At 35.0% G+C, this 17,630-nt stretch overlaps 3 protein-coding genes across 3 annotated transcripts in view; 2 read left to right on the top strand and 1 right to left on the bottom strand.

Annotated features, from left to right (window-relative positions):
• RAD54B (RAD54 homolog B) overlaps positions 1–17,630 on the top strand; it is a 99,421-nt gene that overhangs the window by 29,821 nt on the left and 51,970 nt on the right. The gene's annotated exons all lie outside the window — the stretch shown is intronic.
• On the bottom strand, positions 340–766 carry SNRPF (small nuclear ribonucleoprotein polypeptide F). The gene has a single exon (XM_060127965.1). It carries the CDS (start codon positions 668–670, stop codon positions 368–370), a length of 303 nt encoding a protein of 100 aa, XP_059983948.1. The 5' UTR covers positions 671–766; the 3' UTR covers positions 340–367.
• FSBP (fibrinogen silencer binding protein) lies at positions 11,806–17,053 on the top strand. Its single transcript, XM_060128120.1, has 2 exons — positions 11,806–12,179; positions 16,130–17,053. The coding sequence occupies exons 1-2, from the start codon at positions 11,806–11,808 to the stop codon at positions 16,653–16,655; spliced, it is 900 nt and encodes a 299-aa protein (XP_059984103.1). The 3' UTR covers positions 16,656–17,053.

Raw genomic sequence — 17,630 nt, 5'->3', positions numbered from 1 at the left:
TAAGAAAAGTTGATCATTTTACATTGACTACCCATATACCAACGACCTAGATTCCAGAATTAAAATTTTACTGTATTTGCTTTATTGCATATCTATTCATCCATCAGTCTATCTCACTTTTATTTTTTATTTATTTATTTATTTTAAAATATTTACTTATTTACCTTGGCTGCACCAGGTCTTAGTTGCGGTGTGCGGGATATTTAGTTGTGGCATGCGGGCTTCTTAGTTGCAGCATGCATGTGGGATCCAGTTCCCCGACCAGGGATTGAACCCGGCCCCTTGGATTAGGAGCGTGGAGTCTTACCCACTGGACTACCAGGGAAGTCCCTATCTTACTTTTTTTTTTTGAAAAACAAACAAATCTTTATTGTCTACAAATATATATAAAAAAAATTCCCCCCGAAAGATGCTCTTCTCTCATTTCCCCATCTTCTTCTTCTTCTTCAACACCCCTGATATAAAGGACATTATTACACCTTATTAAAACTTCACCCAGATGTCCAGATAATACTCCATCTATGTATTCTGTGTTTGCAAGCTGCATGTTCATATAGCCATCTACAGACACCAGGTAGCCTTTGTACTCCATTCCCCACTTAAGCTTCACTATTACTGGCTTTCCTGTTAATCCATTGAGGAAAGGTTTGGGATTGAGGGGCAAACTCATCGCGACTGCTGCTGCAGTAGTGGGCAAATGCTGCAGGCTACTCGCCGCCGACCCAGCTGTCGTCCGACCCTCGTGACTGGACGTAGCCACAGCAGGGTCCCCCCTATCTTACTTTCAAAAAAATGAATTTTAAAGTTGCAGACATCAGTACATTTTCCTCAGAATACTTAATGCATTCATTAAGATTAATGTACCTAGGGGCTTCCCTGGTGGCACAGTGGTTGAGAGAGTCCGCCTAACGATGCAGGGGACACGGGTTCGTGCCCCGGTCCGGGAGGATCCCACATGCCGCGGAGCGGCTGGGCCGTGAGCCATGGCCGCTGAGACTGCGCGTCCGGAGCCTGTGCTCCACAACGGGAGAGGCCACAGCAGCGAGAGGCCCGCGTACCGCAAAAAAAAAAAAAAAAAAAAAAGATTAATGTATCTAAATACGTTTCTCCCCATAAAATTATCTAAAATACTACAGGTAAAGCTAGGCTCTTATATATTTTACCTGTAGAAATGGGTATTATTATTATTTTTTTATTTTTTATTTTTTTCATTTTAACATCTTTATTGGAGTATAATTGCTTTACAATGGTATGTTAGTTTCAGCTTCACAACAAAATGAATCAGTTATATATATACATATGTTCCCATATCTCTTCCCGCTTGCGTCTCCCTCCCTCCCACCCTCCCTATCCCACCCCTCCAGGCGGTCACAAAGCACGGAGCTGATCTCCCTGTGCTATGCGGCTGCTTCCCACTAGCTATCTACCTTACGTTTGGTAGTGTATATATGTCCATGCCTCTCTCTCGCTTTGTCACCGTTTACCCTTCCCCCTCCCCATAGCCTCAAGTCCATTCTCTAGTAAGTCTGTGTCTTTATTCCTGTTTCACCCCTAGGTTTTTCATGACATTTTTTTTTCTTAAATTCCATATATATGTGTTAGCATACGGTATTTGTTTCTCTCTTTCTGACTTACTTCACTCTGTATGACAGACTCTAGGTCTATCCACCTCATTACAAATAGCTCAATTTCGCTTCTTTTTATGGCTGAGTAATATTCCATTGTATATATGTACCACATCTTCTTTATCCATTCATCCGATGATGGACACTTAGGTTGTTTCCATCTCTGGGCTATTGTAAATAGAGCTGCAATGAACATTTTGGTACATGACTCTTTTTGAATTATGGTTTTCTCACGGTATATGCCCAGTAGTGGGATTGCTGGGTCATATGGTAGTTCTATTTGTAGTTTTTTAAGGAACCTCCATACTGTTCTCCACAGTGGCTGTATCAATTTACATTCCCACCAACAGTGCAAGAGGGTTCCCTTTTCTCCACACCCTCTCCAGCATTTATTGTTTCTAGATTTTTTGATGATGGCCATTCTGACTGGTGTGAGATGATATCTCATTGTAGTTTTGATTTGCATTTCTCTAATGATTAGTGATGTTGAGCATTCTTTCATGTGTTTGTTGGCACTCTGTATATCTTCTTTGGAGAAATGTCTATTTAGGTCTTCTGCCCATTTTTGGATTGGGTTGTTTGTTTTTTTGTTATTAAGCTGCATGAGCTGCTTATAAATTTTGGAGATTAATCCTTTGTCCGTTGCTTCATTTGCAAATATTTTCTCCCATTCTGAGGGTTGTCTTTTGGTCTTCTTTATGGTTTCCGTTGCTGCGCAAAAGCTTTTAAGTTTCATTAGGTCCCATTTGTTTACTTTTGTTTTTATTTCCATTTCTCTAGGAGGTGGGTCAAAAAGGACCTTGCTGTGATTTATGTCATAGAGTGTCCTGCCTATGTTTTCCTCTAAGAGTTTGGTAGTTTCTGGCTTTACATTTAGGTTTTTAATCCATTTTGAGCTTATTTTTGTGTATGGTGTTAGGGAGTGATCTAATCTCATACTTTTACATGTAGCTGTCCGGTTTTCCCAGCACCACTTATTGAAGAGGCTGTCCTTTCTCCACTGTACATTCCTGCCTCCTTTATCAAAGATAAGGTGACCATATGTGCGTGGGTTTATCTCTGGGCTTTCTATCCTGTTCCATTGATCTATCTTTCTGTTTTTGTGCCAGTACCATACTGTCTTGATTACTGTAGCTTTGTAGTATAGTCTGAAGTCAGGAAGCCTGTTTCCTCCAGCTCCGTTTTTCGTTCTCAAGATTGCTTTGGCTATTCGGGGTCTTTTGTGTTTCCATACAAATTGTGAAATTTTTTGTTCTAGTTCTGTGAAAAATGCCAGTGGTAGTTTGATAGGGATTGAATCTGTAGATTGCTTTGGGTAGTAGAGTCATTTTCACAATGTTGATTCTTCCAATCCAAGAACATGGTATATCTCTCCATCTACTTGTATCATCTTTAATTTCTTTCATCAGTGTCTTATAATTTTCGGCATACAGGTCTTTTGTCTCCTTAGGTAGGTTTATTCCTAGATATTTTATTCTTTTTGTTGCAGTGGTAAATGGGAGTGTTTTCTTGATTTCACTTTCAGATTTTTCATCCTTAGTATATAGGAATGCCAGAGATTTCTGTGCATTAGTTTTGTATCCTGCTACTTTACGAAATTCATTGATTAGCTCTAGTAGTTTTCTGGTAGCATCTTTAGGATTCTCTATGTATAGGATCATGTCATCTGCAAAGAGTGACAGCTTTACTTCTTCTTTTCCGATTTGGATTCCTTTTATTTCCTTTTCTTCTCTGATTGCTGTGGCTAAAACTTCCAAAACTATGTTGAATAAGAGTGGTGAGAGTGGGCAACCTTGTCTTGTTCCTGATCTTAGTGGAAATGCTTTCAGTTTTTCACCATTGAGGACGATGTTGGCTGTGGGTTTGTCATATATGGCCTTTATTATGTTGAGGAAAGTTCCCTCTATGCCTACTTTCTGCAGGGTTTCTATTATAAATGGGTGTTGAATTTTGTCAAAAGCTTTCTCTGCATCTGTTGAGATGATCATATGGTTTTTCTCCTTCAATTTGTTAATATGGTGTATCTAAATTACTACAGGTAATTATCTACAGGTAAATTATCTAAAATACTACAGGTAAAGCTAGGCTCTTATATATTTTACCTGTATTGGTATTATTATTATTATTTTTTGCGATAATAATAATTATCGCACCAGGGAAGCCCCTAGAAATTGGTATTATTGATGTGGATGGTGTGTTTCAAATAAATGATACCATACAGTATACATATATCTACCTACAACTTGATTTTTTCATTCACTAATGTCAAAGATAAACAAAGCCAGACATTAGTTAAAGCAGTGGAAGCAGATTTTATTCATTAACTCCTGACAGTGGGGTAAAGACCTCCATTCTGATTTGTGCAGCTTTTGAAGGGAGGATGAGGGAGTCAAAGAGGGAGCTCAAGTAGAGTCAGGGAAGTGAAAAATTACAAAAGGTAGTCTGTGTAAATGAGATTAGGGCAGCTCTGTCTGCTAGCTAGCAGTTATCAAAGTTAGGATTCTATCTTCTCACTAAGACTGGGAGGCCTTGGCTCTGTTCTTCCTGATAATTACATTTCAAAGGAATGACTTTCAGGTCCTTGAGAAAGACACTCCTGAGTTGTGGGAGATTTAGTAAATGCCCTACCAAAGGGAGGTCAGGGGCCTAGGGTCAGGTGTTAGCTAGAACAAACAGTAAATTCTTTTGATAGCTCTGAGCTTTTCCAGAATGGAGCTCACAAGGAGGCTAGGTTGGGGCCTTTAGGCTGCTAGAGGCCATCCTAGGGTTGGTCAAGTCTCTTAGTGCAGGGGTTTGGATGGAGTTGTTCCATGCTGAGAGTACTTTGCAGCTCTCACTAGTATGCTTTGGAGACTTGTTTTCATTTTAGAACATATAGATGAACCTATTCTTTTAATTGCTGCAGGATATACCATGGTATGAATATAACATGATTTATTTAGGATTTTTATTAAAAACAATCCTGCAGAGAACATCCTTGTACATGTGGTCTTATGAACTTATGCAAATATTTCTCAGTTGTCAGATCATAATGTGTTTATATTATATTTTAATATGGTTTGCTAATTGCCTTCTGAAGTGGCTCTGCCATCATTACTGTATGAGAGAATTTATTCCCCCAAATTCCTTAACATATGCTATTAAACTTTTTAACTTCTGCCAGTTGAATGGGTAAAAACAACTATGGTCTTTTACTTTCCATCTCCCTGATTACTTGTTGAGTTCTTTATATATTGGACGTTTATATTTTATTCTTTAAATTCTGTTTGTATTCTATATTTGTTTTTCTGTTGCATTGTTTTTCTTAGTTTGTAAGAATTATTTATAATTTAATTTTGATTATCTAAGTAATATGAATATATTTTTATAAATTTCATAATAATACAGTTAAGTTAAAGGTTCTTAACTGTCCCTGTCAATCTTAGTCTCCTTTCAGTAATAGCTGCTGTCATTAGTTTGGTGCCTGTCCTTCTATACCAAAGCTGTCCAATAGAAATATAATATAAATCATATATAAATATTAAAAAATTTTCTAGTAACCATGTTACAAAAGTAAAAAGAAGCAGGTGAAATTAATTTTAATTATACATTTTAATTAACTCAATATGTATATCATCTCAACATGTGATTAAAAGTTATTAATTATTATTATTCATATTAAGTCTTTGAAAGCTGGTGTATATTATACATTTACGGCATATCTCAATTTGGATGCTGTATTTTTATTTTGAATTCTTGATTAGTATTTAGATTTCATAATATTTATGAAATAAATAAGTTCTAAACATACATAAAAATTGTCCATTAGCTGAATTGAGTTTTAAAAAATTTCTGTTTATATTTGTATCTACATCAACAAAACTAGTTCATCTTTTTTAGAAGAATTGATATGACTTGGAAACAAAAGCATGTCAGTTTCAAAAAAAAATGTCTGTCCAAATTTACTAATTTACTAATTCTTGTGTCAACTCAGTATTATTAACATTGAATTCAAAAGAGCAATGTATAAATTTAAAAGCAGCTCTAAATTTATCAATATCAACAAAGTGTTTTTCAAATTCTTCTTGTAGTTTTTTCATGCAATTTACATAAAACTTAATTATAATTAAAATTTTCTGTCGATTCATGTTAGAGGGATATATACGGTTAGTTACTGAGTTGTATGCTTATGGAAATTTTTACATTAAACATATATTCTTCTACCTATCTAACCAGGTCACAAATATGCCTTTCTTTTCCTTGGATTTTCAAATTTAGCTCACTCATATACAGTGTGATATTGATGAGAAAACGTAAATCACATTGCCATTTTTTTTGTCTTTGATTATTGAATGTTTAGCAAGTATTCTTTTTGTTTTAAAAAAAATCTTGAGTTGGAGTTAACAGTACAATAATTATAAACAATAATAATTATAAATTTTATAGACAGTACAATAATTTATAAAACTCTCCATGACTCAACCAATGAGCACTGGCAAAGAACAAAAAAAATCATTAGTGTTCTTTTTTTTTTTTTTTTTTTGCGGTACGTGGGCCCCTCACCGCCGTGGCCTCTCCCGTTGCGGAGCACAGGCTCTGGACGCGCAGGCCCAGCGGCCACGGCTCACGGGCCCAGCCGCTCCATGGCATGCGGGATCCTCCCAGACCAGGGCACGAACCCGCGTCCCCTGCACCGGCAGGCGGACTCCCAACCACTGTGCCACCAGGGAAGCCCTATTTTTTTCTTTTTTAACCAGTTCCATAAACTGGTATTTGCATATGTATTCCAAATGGTTTTAACAACTATATTCTTGACATATTTTTAAAAAATTAATTTATTTTTTGTCTGTGTTGGGTCTTCGTTTCTGTGCGAGGGCTTTCTCTAGTTGCGGCAAGCGGGGGCCTCTCTTCATTGCAGTGTGCGGGCCTCTCATTGTTGCGGCCTCTCGTTGCGGAGCATGTGCAGGCTCAGTAGTTGTGGCTCACAGGCCTAGTTGCTCCGTGGCATGTGGGATCTTCCCAGACCAGGGCTCGAACCCGTGTCCCCTGCATCGGCAGGCAGATTCTCAACCACTGCGCCACCAGGGAAGCCCCTATTCTTGACACTTTTCATAGAGTCTGCTCTAGAAAGTTGAGCACAATATTTTCATAATGTGTGTGGAACAGAGTAATAAATGAAATATTAATTTCTTGTTTTAAAATTTCAATAAATCCAGATTTTTAAACTTAACCTAACAGAGCATCATCTATTGCAGTAGAACTATTATTTTTCCATGTCTAGCTAAAATTCTTTGACAGATATAGATTAAAAAATATCTGTGTTATGAGTTCAAATATCTATTTGGTCATGAATTGATAACATTCCTTTGTAAATTTTGAAGTCCTTTGAGATAAAATGTGACCCATGTGTTAATAGGGCAGTATCTCTTTTATTGTATAACTTTTATTATATAAATTTTATTGTATAACTCATTTAAATCTAAAGAGAAGTACTTGCAATTTAAAAAATATTGAATCAATTGATGTTTGATATGTTAGGTCTTGTATTCTACAGGCAATTATTGGCTGCTTAATTGAAGCTCTTTCGTTTTTAAAATATCGTTTAAAATCTTTTCCCCATAATTTTCTGACAAAATTTCCATAACTGAAATAGTATATATGTATTTTTACCATCTCTTTACTAACAATGGTTTTCTTTTTTTGTGTGTGCAAGAAACCAAACCATTTTATAGCTGGCCAAAGTTACAAGGTCAGACGTTGTTACATATTATTTAAAAATATTTCTGGATATTTAATTCTGATTTGAGGTGCCTAAACTTCATCAGTTCTTGTTTGTTGAGAGGAAACTGCTTGTCAGATTTACTATGTGTCTGTTGACAGTGTCTCTTAACGTTGTCTAGTTTATTTTCTTTACCTTTTTAAAATGCATTAAACAGCTTACTCCTGTTGTTCTGCTTTAGCAAATTGCATTTGGTATTCAGTATGAAATATGTAATATGCTTTAGTTCGGTCTCTCATTTTTTTCTTTATTATTCCAGTAAGAGTACTAGCTTCTGCATCTGCACTTGATTCTGCATCAGTAGTATACTTTTTTATATTAAAAAGTTTGCCCATTATTTTTTTTGCTAGAAAAATAATTTAATTATAATTAATGCAGAATAAGTAATTCAGATTAATAATCAATTACAGTTTATACAGGGTATCACTATAATTTGTGCTGTCTGCATAAAATATTCAAACAAATCCATTAAATGTTATATCAGTGCATAGAAAAAATTCATTCAAGCAGAATTTATGTACACTAACACAATGTACCTAGCATTTTCATGAAATGAGGTTTCCACAAAAGTAAATTTTCCAGATAACTAAAGCTTATTCAAGTGCTTTGTAAAATAGATTTCAGAAGTTAACAATAAACATTCTTCTTGTATGTATTATGTACTTATTAGACAGAATATTTGAATTAAATAATGAATTAATTAATTCTTTAAAAAAAAACAGAATCAATTTAAGATTGACTACACTGCTGATGTGATTATGTGTAATGTCAAGAAAAATTCTACCGGACAAGTTAAACAGGCAAGAAGACTTTATTCAAGACTACTGTGGACTTCCCTGGTGGCACAGTAGTTGAGAATCCGCCTGCCAATGCAGGGGACACGGGTTTGAGCCCTGGTCTGGGAAGATCCCACATGCCGTGGAGCAACTAAGCCCATGCGCCACAACTACTGAGCTTACACTCTAGAGCCCGTGAGCCACAACTACTGAAGTGCGTGTGCTCTAGGGCCCGTGTGCTGCACTACTGAGCCCATGTGCTGCAACTACTACTGAAGCCCATGCGCCTAGAGCCTGTGCTCTGCAACAAGAGAAACCACTGCAATGAGATGCCCATGCACCGCAACGAAGACCCAATGCAGCCCAAAATAAATAAATTAAAAGAGTCCGCCTGCCAGTGCAGGGTACATGGGTTCGATCGCTGCTCCAGGAAGATCCCACATGTTGTGGAGCAACTAAGCTTGTGCCCCACAACTCCTGAGCCTGTGCTCTAGAGCCTGCGAGCCACAGCTACTGAGGCTGCATGCCACAAATACTGAAGCCCGCATGCCTAGAGCCCGTGCTCCGCAACAAGAGAAGCCACCGCAATGAGAAGCCCACGCACCACAGCAAAGAGTAGCTCCTGCTCACTGCAACTAAAAAAAGCCCATGTGCAGCAACAAAGACCCAATGCAGCCAAAATAAATAAATAATTTATTTTTTAAAAAAAAAAAGACTGTTGCAACAGGGGAGAGAGACTGAACTCAACTGCTACTACAACAGGGATTTACAGCCAATAGGCAGGATAAGGGGGTTAGTGGGTGGAAAATTACTGAGAGGAACTTGGTTAGGTATTAAGGGTGGGAGTATGAAGAATTTGGTTAGGTATCAAGGGTAGGGGGATTCTCTATAAACTGGTTTAGTAGGATCCTTGCTAAAGTCCTAGTTGAGAAGAAGGCTCAGAGGAGCCTGACTAACGTTTGGTCCAGGAGGGAGTTCTTGTCCGTAATACTAGAAACAATAGTATCATTTGTGACAAAAGGGTTAAGTAAAATGTAATCCTACCCAAACAATAAAGTTGTGTTTAATGGAAAAATATGCTGCCTCAGGTAAAAAATTTTAATTAAAATTCAATAAAGTAAAAAGTTCAGTCCCATTAACCACATTTAAAATGCTCAATAGCTGGACTTCCCTGGTTGTCCAGTGGGGCCAAAAAAAGAAAAAAGAAAAATGCTCCATAGCTACCTGCAAGTCATGGCTCCTGTAATTAGGCAGAAGAGTTCCAGACCTTCTTGGAGTACATTTTCATACCTATGTATGGACCTGCATTCTATACCTACACATATATTTTCTGTACCTACAGAAATATTTAGCTTTGGGTGTTTTGGGTAAGCATAATGGGATTATATTGTATGTATTTTTGTTTTACTTGCTTTTTTCACTTACCATATATTTTGGAGCTTGTTCTATGTCAATACACAGAAATCTACCTTTTGCATTTTAGTGCTGCCCAGAGTAGACCATAGTATGGATATACTTTAGTGACTTTAACTTGTCCCCAACTGATGTGCTCTTAGATTGCTTCCAATACTATGCAACTACTAAGAAGGCTCTGCTGCTCCTTGTGTGTTTGAGTATTTTTCAAGGTAGATTCTGAGAAGTAAAATTACTGCAATTTTAGAAGTTTTTACACATGTAAACTATTAATATGTACTCTGAGACTGCCATCACAAATGCCATTTTACACTCTCATGAACGGTACAGAAGAGTACTCTGCCCTGCACCCTTATCCTCTCCTGACATTTTCAGTCTTTAAGAATTTTGCCAGTCTTATGGATGAAAATCATTTTTCGTATACATTTCCTTGATAGTGAGATTGAACGTTTTTTCACATTTCCTCATGGATGTCTTATGGATGAAAATCGTTTCTGGTATACATTTCCTTGATAGTGAGATTGAACGTTTTTTCACATTTCCATTAGCACATCATTTCTTAACACAATGCCTGTATTTCTTCCAAAAATAATAATATTGTTTAAAGACAGTGTATATCCTGTGTTCTTGCTTTCCTTTGAGTAACTGTGGTCAGGTTGTTGGAGCAGGTCAATTTTCAGTTTGCATCTCTAGGGGCAAGAATCATTTGCATTACTATTTTCTACAATTTTACTCAGCAATAAAACTGCTCAAAGACGATGAAAGGCTAGGACTACTAAAAATCAGATTACCCAGAAGAGTATGCCAGAAAACACCTAGCATCCTATAGTGTACCCAGCAATCTTTCACTTTTTTTCCTGACAAATAACACATTTCCTGACAACACATTCTAGCACATTGTCTGGTTCAAAGTGAGAACTTAACAAATTTAATTTAATTCTCTTCTATTGAAAGAATGAAAAACAAAGTAATTGAAAATTGATGGCATTTCTGTAGAGCTATAGTTCTCTGGATAGGGGCTGTATCTAGATTTACCTTTGTTTTCTTTGGGCCTTTCTCAGTGCTTGGGAACATTTTTACAGGTGTTCAGTAATTGATTGAATGGAACTGTGTTCAAGTATGTTCTAATTCATTCTCCTATCTGGAGAAACATGTATATCAGGAGAAAATAGGCTTATTTGTTTACATTGTTATTTATCATGTTTCAGACAGAGATTAGAAAATATATCCTAAACACACAAATTGGTGGCCTTGCAAATGACTAGACTAGCTGTTTCCTTTCATAGTCCAAATTGTGTGAAAATGGCTAAATAAAGATCGTACTCTATAATAATAGCAAATGCGATTTTGTTGTGTGCAGTCTTAAGGTGTTATTATGCTGTTCTTACTGTGAATGGTGTTTTTTACACATGCTAAAGCAGGCTAGCATATTCATGTACGTTACAGCTGGAGTAATGCATTGCTTTAAAAACATAATTTTTATCTGCTTTCTAGATTTAGTGTTCAACAAAAATTTCTTCTTAAGTAACTGAAAAAAAAAAACAAACCACGGTGTTTACTGTAGACTGTAAAATGAAGGAGAAGCTTAGCTTTACCGTGGAGTCTGAGCTGGGTGTAACCTAACTAGCTAGAGGATATGCAATTCCTGATTGACAGCAGGACCAGCATTATGCAGATTTTGTAAGAGAGAACAGCAGCTCAGAAACAGTGATTAGGGGCTCTGTTAGGAATCACTACATTCACCACTCATATCTTTAGTTTTTCATTTTTCTGTCTACTGGATTTGTAAACAAATAGTACAAAACAGTTCCTCTTTTGTTTTTATTAAAGTGATACTGCAGTGCATTTTCAGTCTATCAGCTAGGCAAACGTGTTGGAATTCGATATTCTCCCTAAATTAGCTAATTTTTAGCTGTGTTCCATGCTTATCTCTAGACCTTTGTGTATTAAATCCTACCTCGAGCTGTTCTCTTTATACACAAGTGTGTTTTGCTTGTGCCTTCCTGTCTTCTTCAGTGAGAAGCTTTATGTAGGTCAGGCTTGGCTTAAGCAGATTTCCTGAACCTGCGTCAGCTTAAGCTGGAGGAATTTTAATAAACCCTCCCCTGTAGGCGTGGGCCTAAATGAGGCTAGCCTAGTTAAGCCTGATCTTTTTCTGTTTGTGAAAAGAGCTGAGCAGAGCTGAAGGCTGCATGGTGGTTTCAGAAACTGCCTACTTAATTTGAAAAGAACAATGGTAGGAAAAGCTAGATCTTCCAATTTTACCTTATCTGAAAAGCTTGATTTGTTAAAGCTTGTGAAGCCATATGTTAAAATTCTGGAAGAACACACTAACAAACATTCAGTAATAGTGGAAAAGAATAGATGTTGGGATATCATAGCAGTTAACTATAATGCAAGTGGAGTAGACCGCCCTCCTCGAACAGCGCAGGGCCTACGCACTCTTTACAAAAGGCTCAAAGAATATGCCAAACAGGAGCTATTGCAGCAAAAAGAGACCCAATCAGATTTTAAAAGCAATATTTCTGAGCCAACCAAGAAAGTTATGGAGATGATTCCCCAGATTTCCAGTTTTTGCCTGATAAGAGACAGGAACCACATACAAAGGTAAGCTTTATTTTATTTTGTTGTGAAAATTATGGCGCCTCCTATCTATTGGGCTCTGGCTTAGTTGTGATAAAGATATGCATAGTAAGCATCCCCACTACGGGAGCAGTGAATAGTGTCTTTGTTTTGTATTCTTAAAAAAGAAAAGTGAGGCTATAAGGAATTTTTCTGCTGCACTGGATTTAAGCCACTTTTTATTGTCTTCCCCTCCCCCTTCCCTCCTTCTGTAGTTTCTGAAAGGTAAAGGTTAGGGAGGAATAAATGGGATGTAATTTGTGACATTACCTCATAAACTTTTAAAGCTTTAAAATTAAATTGTTTAATTAGCTTCTGAGAGATACCTTTTTCTTATTTCATTTAAGATTACATTTCATTAGAATTTTCAATTTTGTATAAAGTTAGCAGTTTCAGGAAAAATGGAACCCTTGCTTTTTTTTATGAATTATCAGTGTCTACACTTACTGAATATTAATTGAGCTAAAAACCTAAAATGAACAATTAAGTAAACTTGTTAATGGCATCATTGTATATATTAAAGTTTAAAGTATTTTTAAATGTACAGTTTAAAGTATTTTTCTAACTTAACATTCAAAATAAAAAAGACAACACAAGAAAAGGAGTTAATGCCTAATTAGGGATTCAGATTACTTAATAAAACTAAAAACTTTTGTTGTTTTTACACAATAATGGTCTAGTTTCACTTTGATTTGGGGTCATACAGGAAAGGGTAAGCTCTCCCATACTATTCTGCAAGGGTATCAAATTATGAATTTTAATATATCAATAAGAGCAGCTGGATTAGAAACAGTTTTTTTGGTTGAATTTGTGCTCTACATAAGTACTTGCCTGGAAATCTTCAAAAACTATTATCCTGCTGCTGATTCAGATTTTAACCTCTGGCAAAAGATAAAAATGGCAGCTGCAGGCTTCTTCTGAATCATTTAAGGTAATTTAAGCAAACTGTAAACTCCTTGTTAGTTGAGGAACCTTCAAACAAAACTTTACAAGGTACTTTCCTATTGATGGAAGAGTCATTATATAAGCAAAATTATTAATTACCTATGAAATCCCTTTGAAGTTAGGGAAGAAATGGAAAAACCTTTTTAGCCAAACATATTTGTTATTTTGATAATTTACTAGGATAATATTTTTGAGCCCAGCTTCTTACCATATACTTCTTATTTCTAGTTGATAGCATAGTAAAAAAATAGCACCAGTGGGAATCCAAGATGTGGATACACAGTATATTAATTCATGGGGTCGCTGCTTAAACTGTTCACTGTGATGACAGATGATTAAATCCTAGTATGCTGAATGTCCAAAAAAAAAAAAACTCCACAGTAGGACTGTTTTATACTCATTAAAATTTTTTCCCTCTTTGAATCATAAAGAACAGTGGCTTTGCATTATAGGTATAAAACTACCTTTGGGGTATAGGTTTTTATAATTTGAAAACTACACATAGAAACTGTAGTTTTATCAAGTTGTGTATTTTAAAAATACACTGATATAGAAGAAAAATAATATATAAGATACAAAGATATATTTACATTTTGACCGCTTGTGTGTGTGTGTATGTGTATGTATGGTATATATACATGTACATACATAGAATATATATACCTACACAGTCAATCTTTGGGACACCAACATTTCTCTGATTAAATGCATTGATTTACACATTTCTATACCTACTGTTTAAACAATCAGTTTTTCAGATTTTAAAGGTAAGAATATCAGAAATATGCCAATTAAATACTTATTTTTGTTAGTGTGTCTGCTCTGCCACTTTCTCTATACTAGCATTTTAATTTATAATATATTTATGTACTTAATATACTTATATTTGTTTGATATCATCTTGAATCTTAATTATCTCAGAAGTTTATAATTCACTATCTTAATTATACTTCTATATAAATATGACAGTTAATCTCATCAAACTCTCTATACTTAATAAGGAAAATATTACTGCTTATATAATTTAACGTATTTAAGTATATACAGGTATTTTGTAAGGCTATTTATTTCTACAACTGACATTGATTTATGTCTTTATATTTACCTCTCTTTAACATCAGATTATATTTTGTGTTTTTATAACCAATTTTATCCTCAGAGTTCATATTCATACATTTTAGAAGTTCTTTTCTGTTTTATCATTTTTTTGTGACCTCTAAATCATTTTTAGACTTTGTTATGCCTTATTTGTAATGTTTTAACTAAAGTGGAATGGAATATTCCAGATATAAGGCGTATTTTTAATTTGCATGGGAGGATATTGTCTATGTTTAATTGTGAGTCTTATAGTCTATTATACATACTAATTTGGAAAAGTAATTATGTGGATTTAAAAAATTTAATTTATATCTGTTGTTTTAACTTTTTCCCAATCTAGGATTTAGAGATGTTAATAAAAGCAAATCTTACTAATTTGAATTACATTTATATTCCATTGTTTTGCTTTTGAAAATCATAAAATGACAAAAAAAGACAAGAATGAAAATGAAGGAATTTATATAATCTACAAATAGGTTTTTTATAACATACTAAATATCTTACTATTTCATTTGTGCCTGTTAGACAAATATCTGATATTTCTGGCAGTTTAATGTTATTAGTAAGTGACATATGGGGAGTTTAAATTCTTTTCCTTATGTTCTACTTAAACTTGTTCCAGCATTTTAATCATCCGTGTAGAATGTATTCTAACCTATATTACTTATTTATAATTTATAAAATGTTATTTAAATAATGTGAAGTGTAGCATTTCCATTAATGTTCCAATAATCTCTTTCACCTCGATAACTTTTATTTTTAAGTTAAGCAGAAACATCAATTAAAAAAAAAAAACCCTCAAGAAACATTATGTATTCTTAATTCACAACTTCATGTTATACATGAAATTATTTAAAAACCAACAGAATTTTCAGGAACATTGTGTTTATGTCATAACAAATATTGTAATGTCAAAGTTTAAATTATGCTAAAACTGAAGTTGCCTCTAATAGGAATGCATATTTTATGGAAATTTCATGTAAATTTAATAAATTTTCAATATATCATATATAGGCCATTAAAAAACATTGCATTGAAAAAACCCATTTCATGTATTCAATCATTCAACATATGATGAGTACCTGTGAGGTTCCAAGTAGAGTATTATACTGGGTACTGATGATCCAGTGGTAGATCTAAACCCTTGCCCTTGTACACTTCACCTGACCACTGGTTAAAAGACTTAAAGATCACCTGAGTCATGTAGTTTAGGATAGGTAAAGGGGAAACACCATTGCATCTGAAATTGGATAGTTAGGAGAACCCCCTGATAGTTGGGCATACCCAAAATCATACACAATCTTGTTTTTCCTCTGTGTGTGTGTGTGTGAGTGTGACTATTGAGAAATCAATACGTCTCAGAGATTGCCTTCCATTGTCCTGCTGGAAGTCATAGACCCAGGTGATTTTTAGATCAGGACAGGAGAGGAGAAGCAGGAGGTCTAGGACTAAGGTATCGGGATAGCAAGGCCCAGAATGAATTAAATGACATTTTACACCATTTAAGAACCTCAGGCTTATAGGGACAATTGGTATCTCTTTGAGAGTATCAAAAATGCCTTTTCTTTTGTATTTACCTCGATAGCCTTGTGTAGTATTTGTAAGTTCCTGTTCTTTTAAGAGGCCAATTTTAAAGTTAAGGATGGAGAGAGACATATGTATGTGTGTGTGTATATATATATATATATATATATATATATATATATATATATAAAATTAAAATCCCAACCATAGTCACTTTAATTTATTATTGCAAGGGTTAAAAATATTTTTTGTTTCATAATTTTCTTTATAGCTTGATAATTTAATGTATATTAAATATGAAATTATGCTTTAAAATGCTCTTATATTCATTTGATTTACATTTTATAATGCTTTTTTGTGTGCTGTAGTGCAAACTTGGATGAGGAAGCACAGGCTGGTACAAGTTCACTACAGGTAATGTTGGACCACCATCCAGTTGCTATTACAGTGGAGGTGAAGCAAGAAGAAGACATTAAGCCCCCTCCTCCACTGGTTTTAAATTCTCAACAGAGTGATACTTTAGAGCAAAGAGAAGAACATGAATTAGTACATGTTATGGAAAGATCTTTGTCACCGTCACTTTCCTCTGTTGATATGAGAATGACATCGTCTCCATCTTCTATCCCAAGGAGAGATGATTTTTTTCGGCATGAAAGTGGAGAAAATTTTAGGTCACAGTTAGGGTATGATCCTCAGATTCTGCAAATGCTGAAAGAGGAGCATCAGATAATTTTAGAAAATCAAAAAAATTTTGGATTATATGTTCAGGAGAAGAGGGATGGATTGAAAAGAAGGCAGCAGCTAGAGGAAGAGCTGCTAAGAGCAAAAATTGAAGTGGAGAAGCTGAAAGCAATTCGCTTACGGCATGATCTATCTGAATATAATAGTCTCTAAGATTTTTTTTGCAGTCTTGCAATTTGATAATTTTAATTTTGGCCAAATTACTTTCATTTGGGAATATCCTGAAGCAGAGTACATATTCTTTTTTTTTTTGTGGCCACGCCACACGGCATGTTATGATCTTAGTTCCCTGACCAGGGATCGAACCCACACCCCCTGCAGTGGAAGCACAGAGTCTTAACCACTGGACCACCGGGGAAATCCCAGAGTACATATTCTTAAAAAATATTGTTAATCTCTATTATGAAAAAGGCTTTTTTGACAGGATTTTCTAATTATTTAATTATCCTTTGATATATATTAAAACGCTGATTGGTATGGTTATAAATTTTTTTGTCTTCCTCTAATTTTTTTCCTAAGATGTTTTAATTGTTGGCCTTACAAAAGATGTTTTATTTTGGTTATTAACATATATATAAATAACATATATAAATACATAAGTATTCTTTCAAAGTTCTGAATCTTCAGCATTTTTAATTAGCACTTTGAAAGCTGTATGTAGTTCAAAGTTTTTAAGTCAATCTAATTTAGAAGCAATACTAGCCTAATAGAAGCTTGTCTGTATGACATTGATTTTTATGCTTTCATTCTTTGATGGAGTAAGTCCTAGGATTTTAGGGATGGAAGGTATTTGGAGAACACTTTTTCCCACCTCAGTTTAGAGGTAATGAAACCGAGGTCCAGGGAGAGCTCAATGATTTACTTGATGTAACAAAGCTCTTTATGGCAGAGCAATGACCAGCACTCAGTTTTTGTTTCTCTGTAATTTTTTTCCCCCTGCCATTCCACAGAAGTAAAAATCCACAAAAATATCCTACATGTTAAAAAATTAGAAACATTTATTTCATTAAAATTGCTTTTAAAAATTGGTGGGTTATGAAATCAGGGGAATTGTGTCAATTACCCCCTTCCTCTTCCTCCTTTTTTTGTCCAGCAAAATAAGATATTCTGTTGGAGCTGTTATATATT

Source organism: Lagenorhynchus albirostris, chromosome 17 (assembly GCF_949774975.1).
Source record: "Lagenorhynchus albirostris chromosome 17, mLagAlb1.1, whole genome shotgun sequence".
NCBI lineage: Eukaryota > Metazoa > Chordata > Mammalia > Artiodactyla > Delphinidae > Lagenorhynchus > Lagenorhynchus albirostris.
The sequence above is the reverse complement of the archived record's forward strand: the minus strand, read 5'-3'. Positions and strand labels throughout refer to the sequence as shown.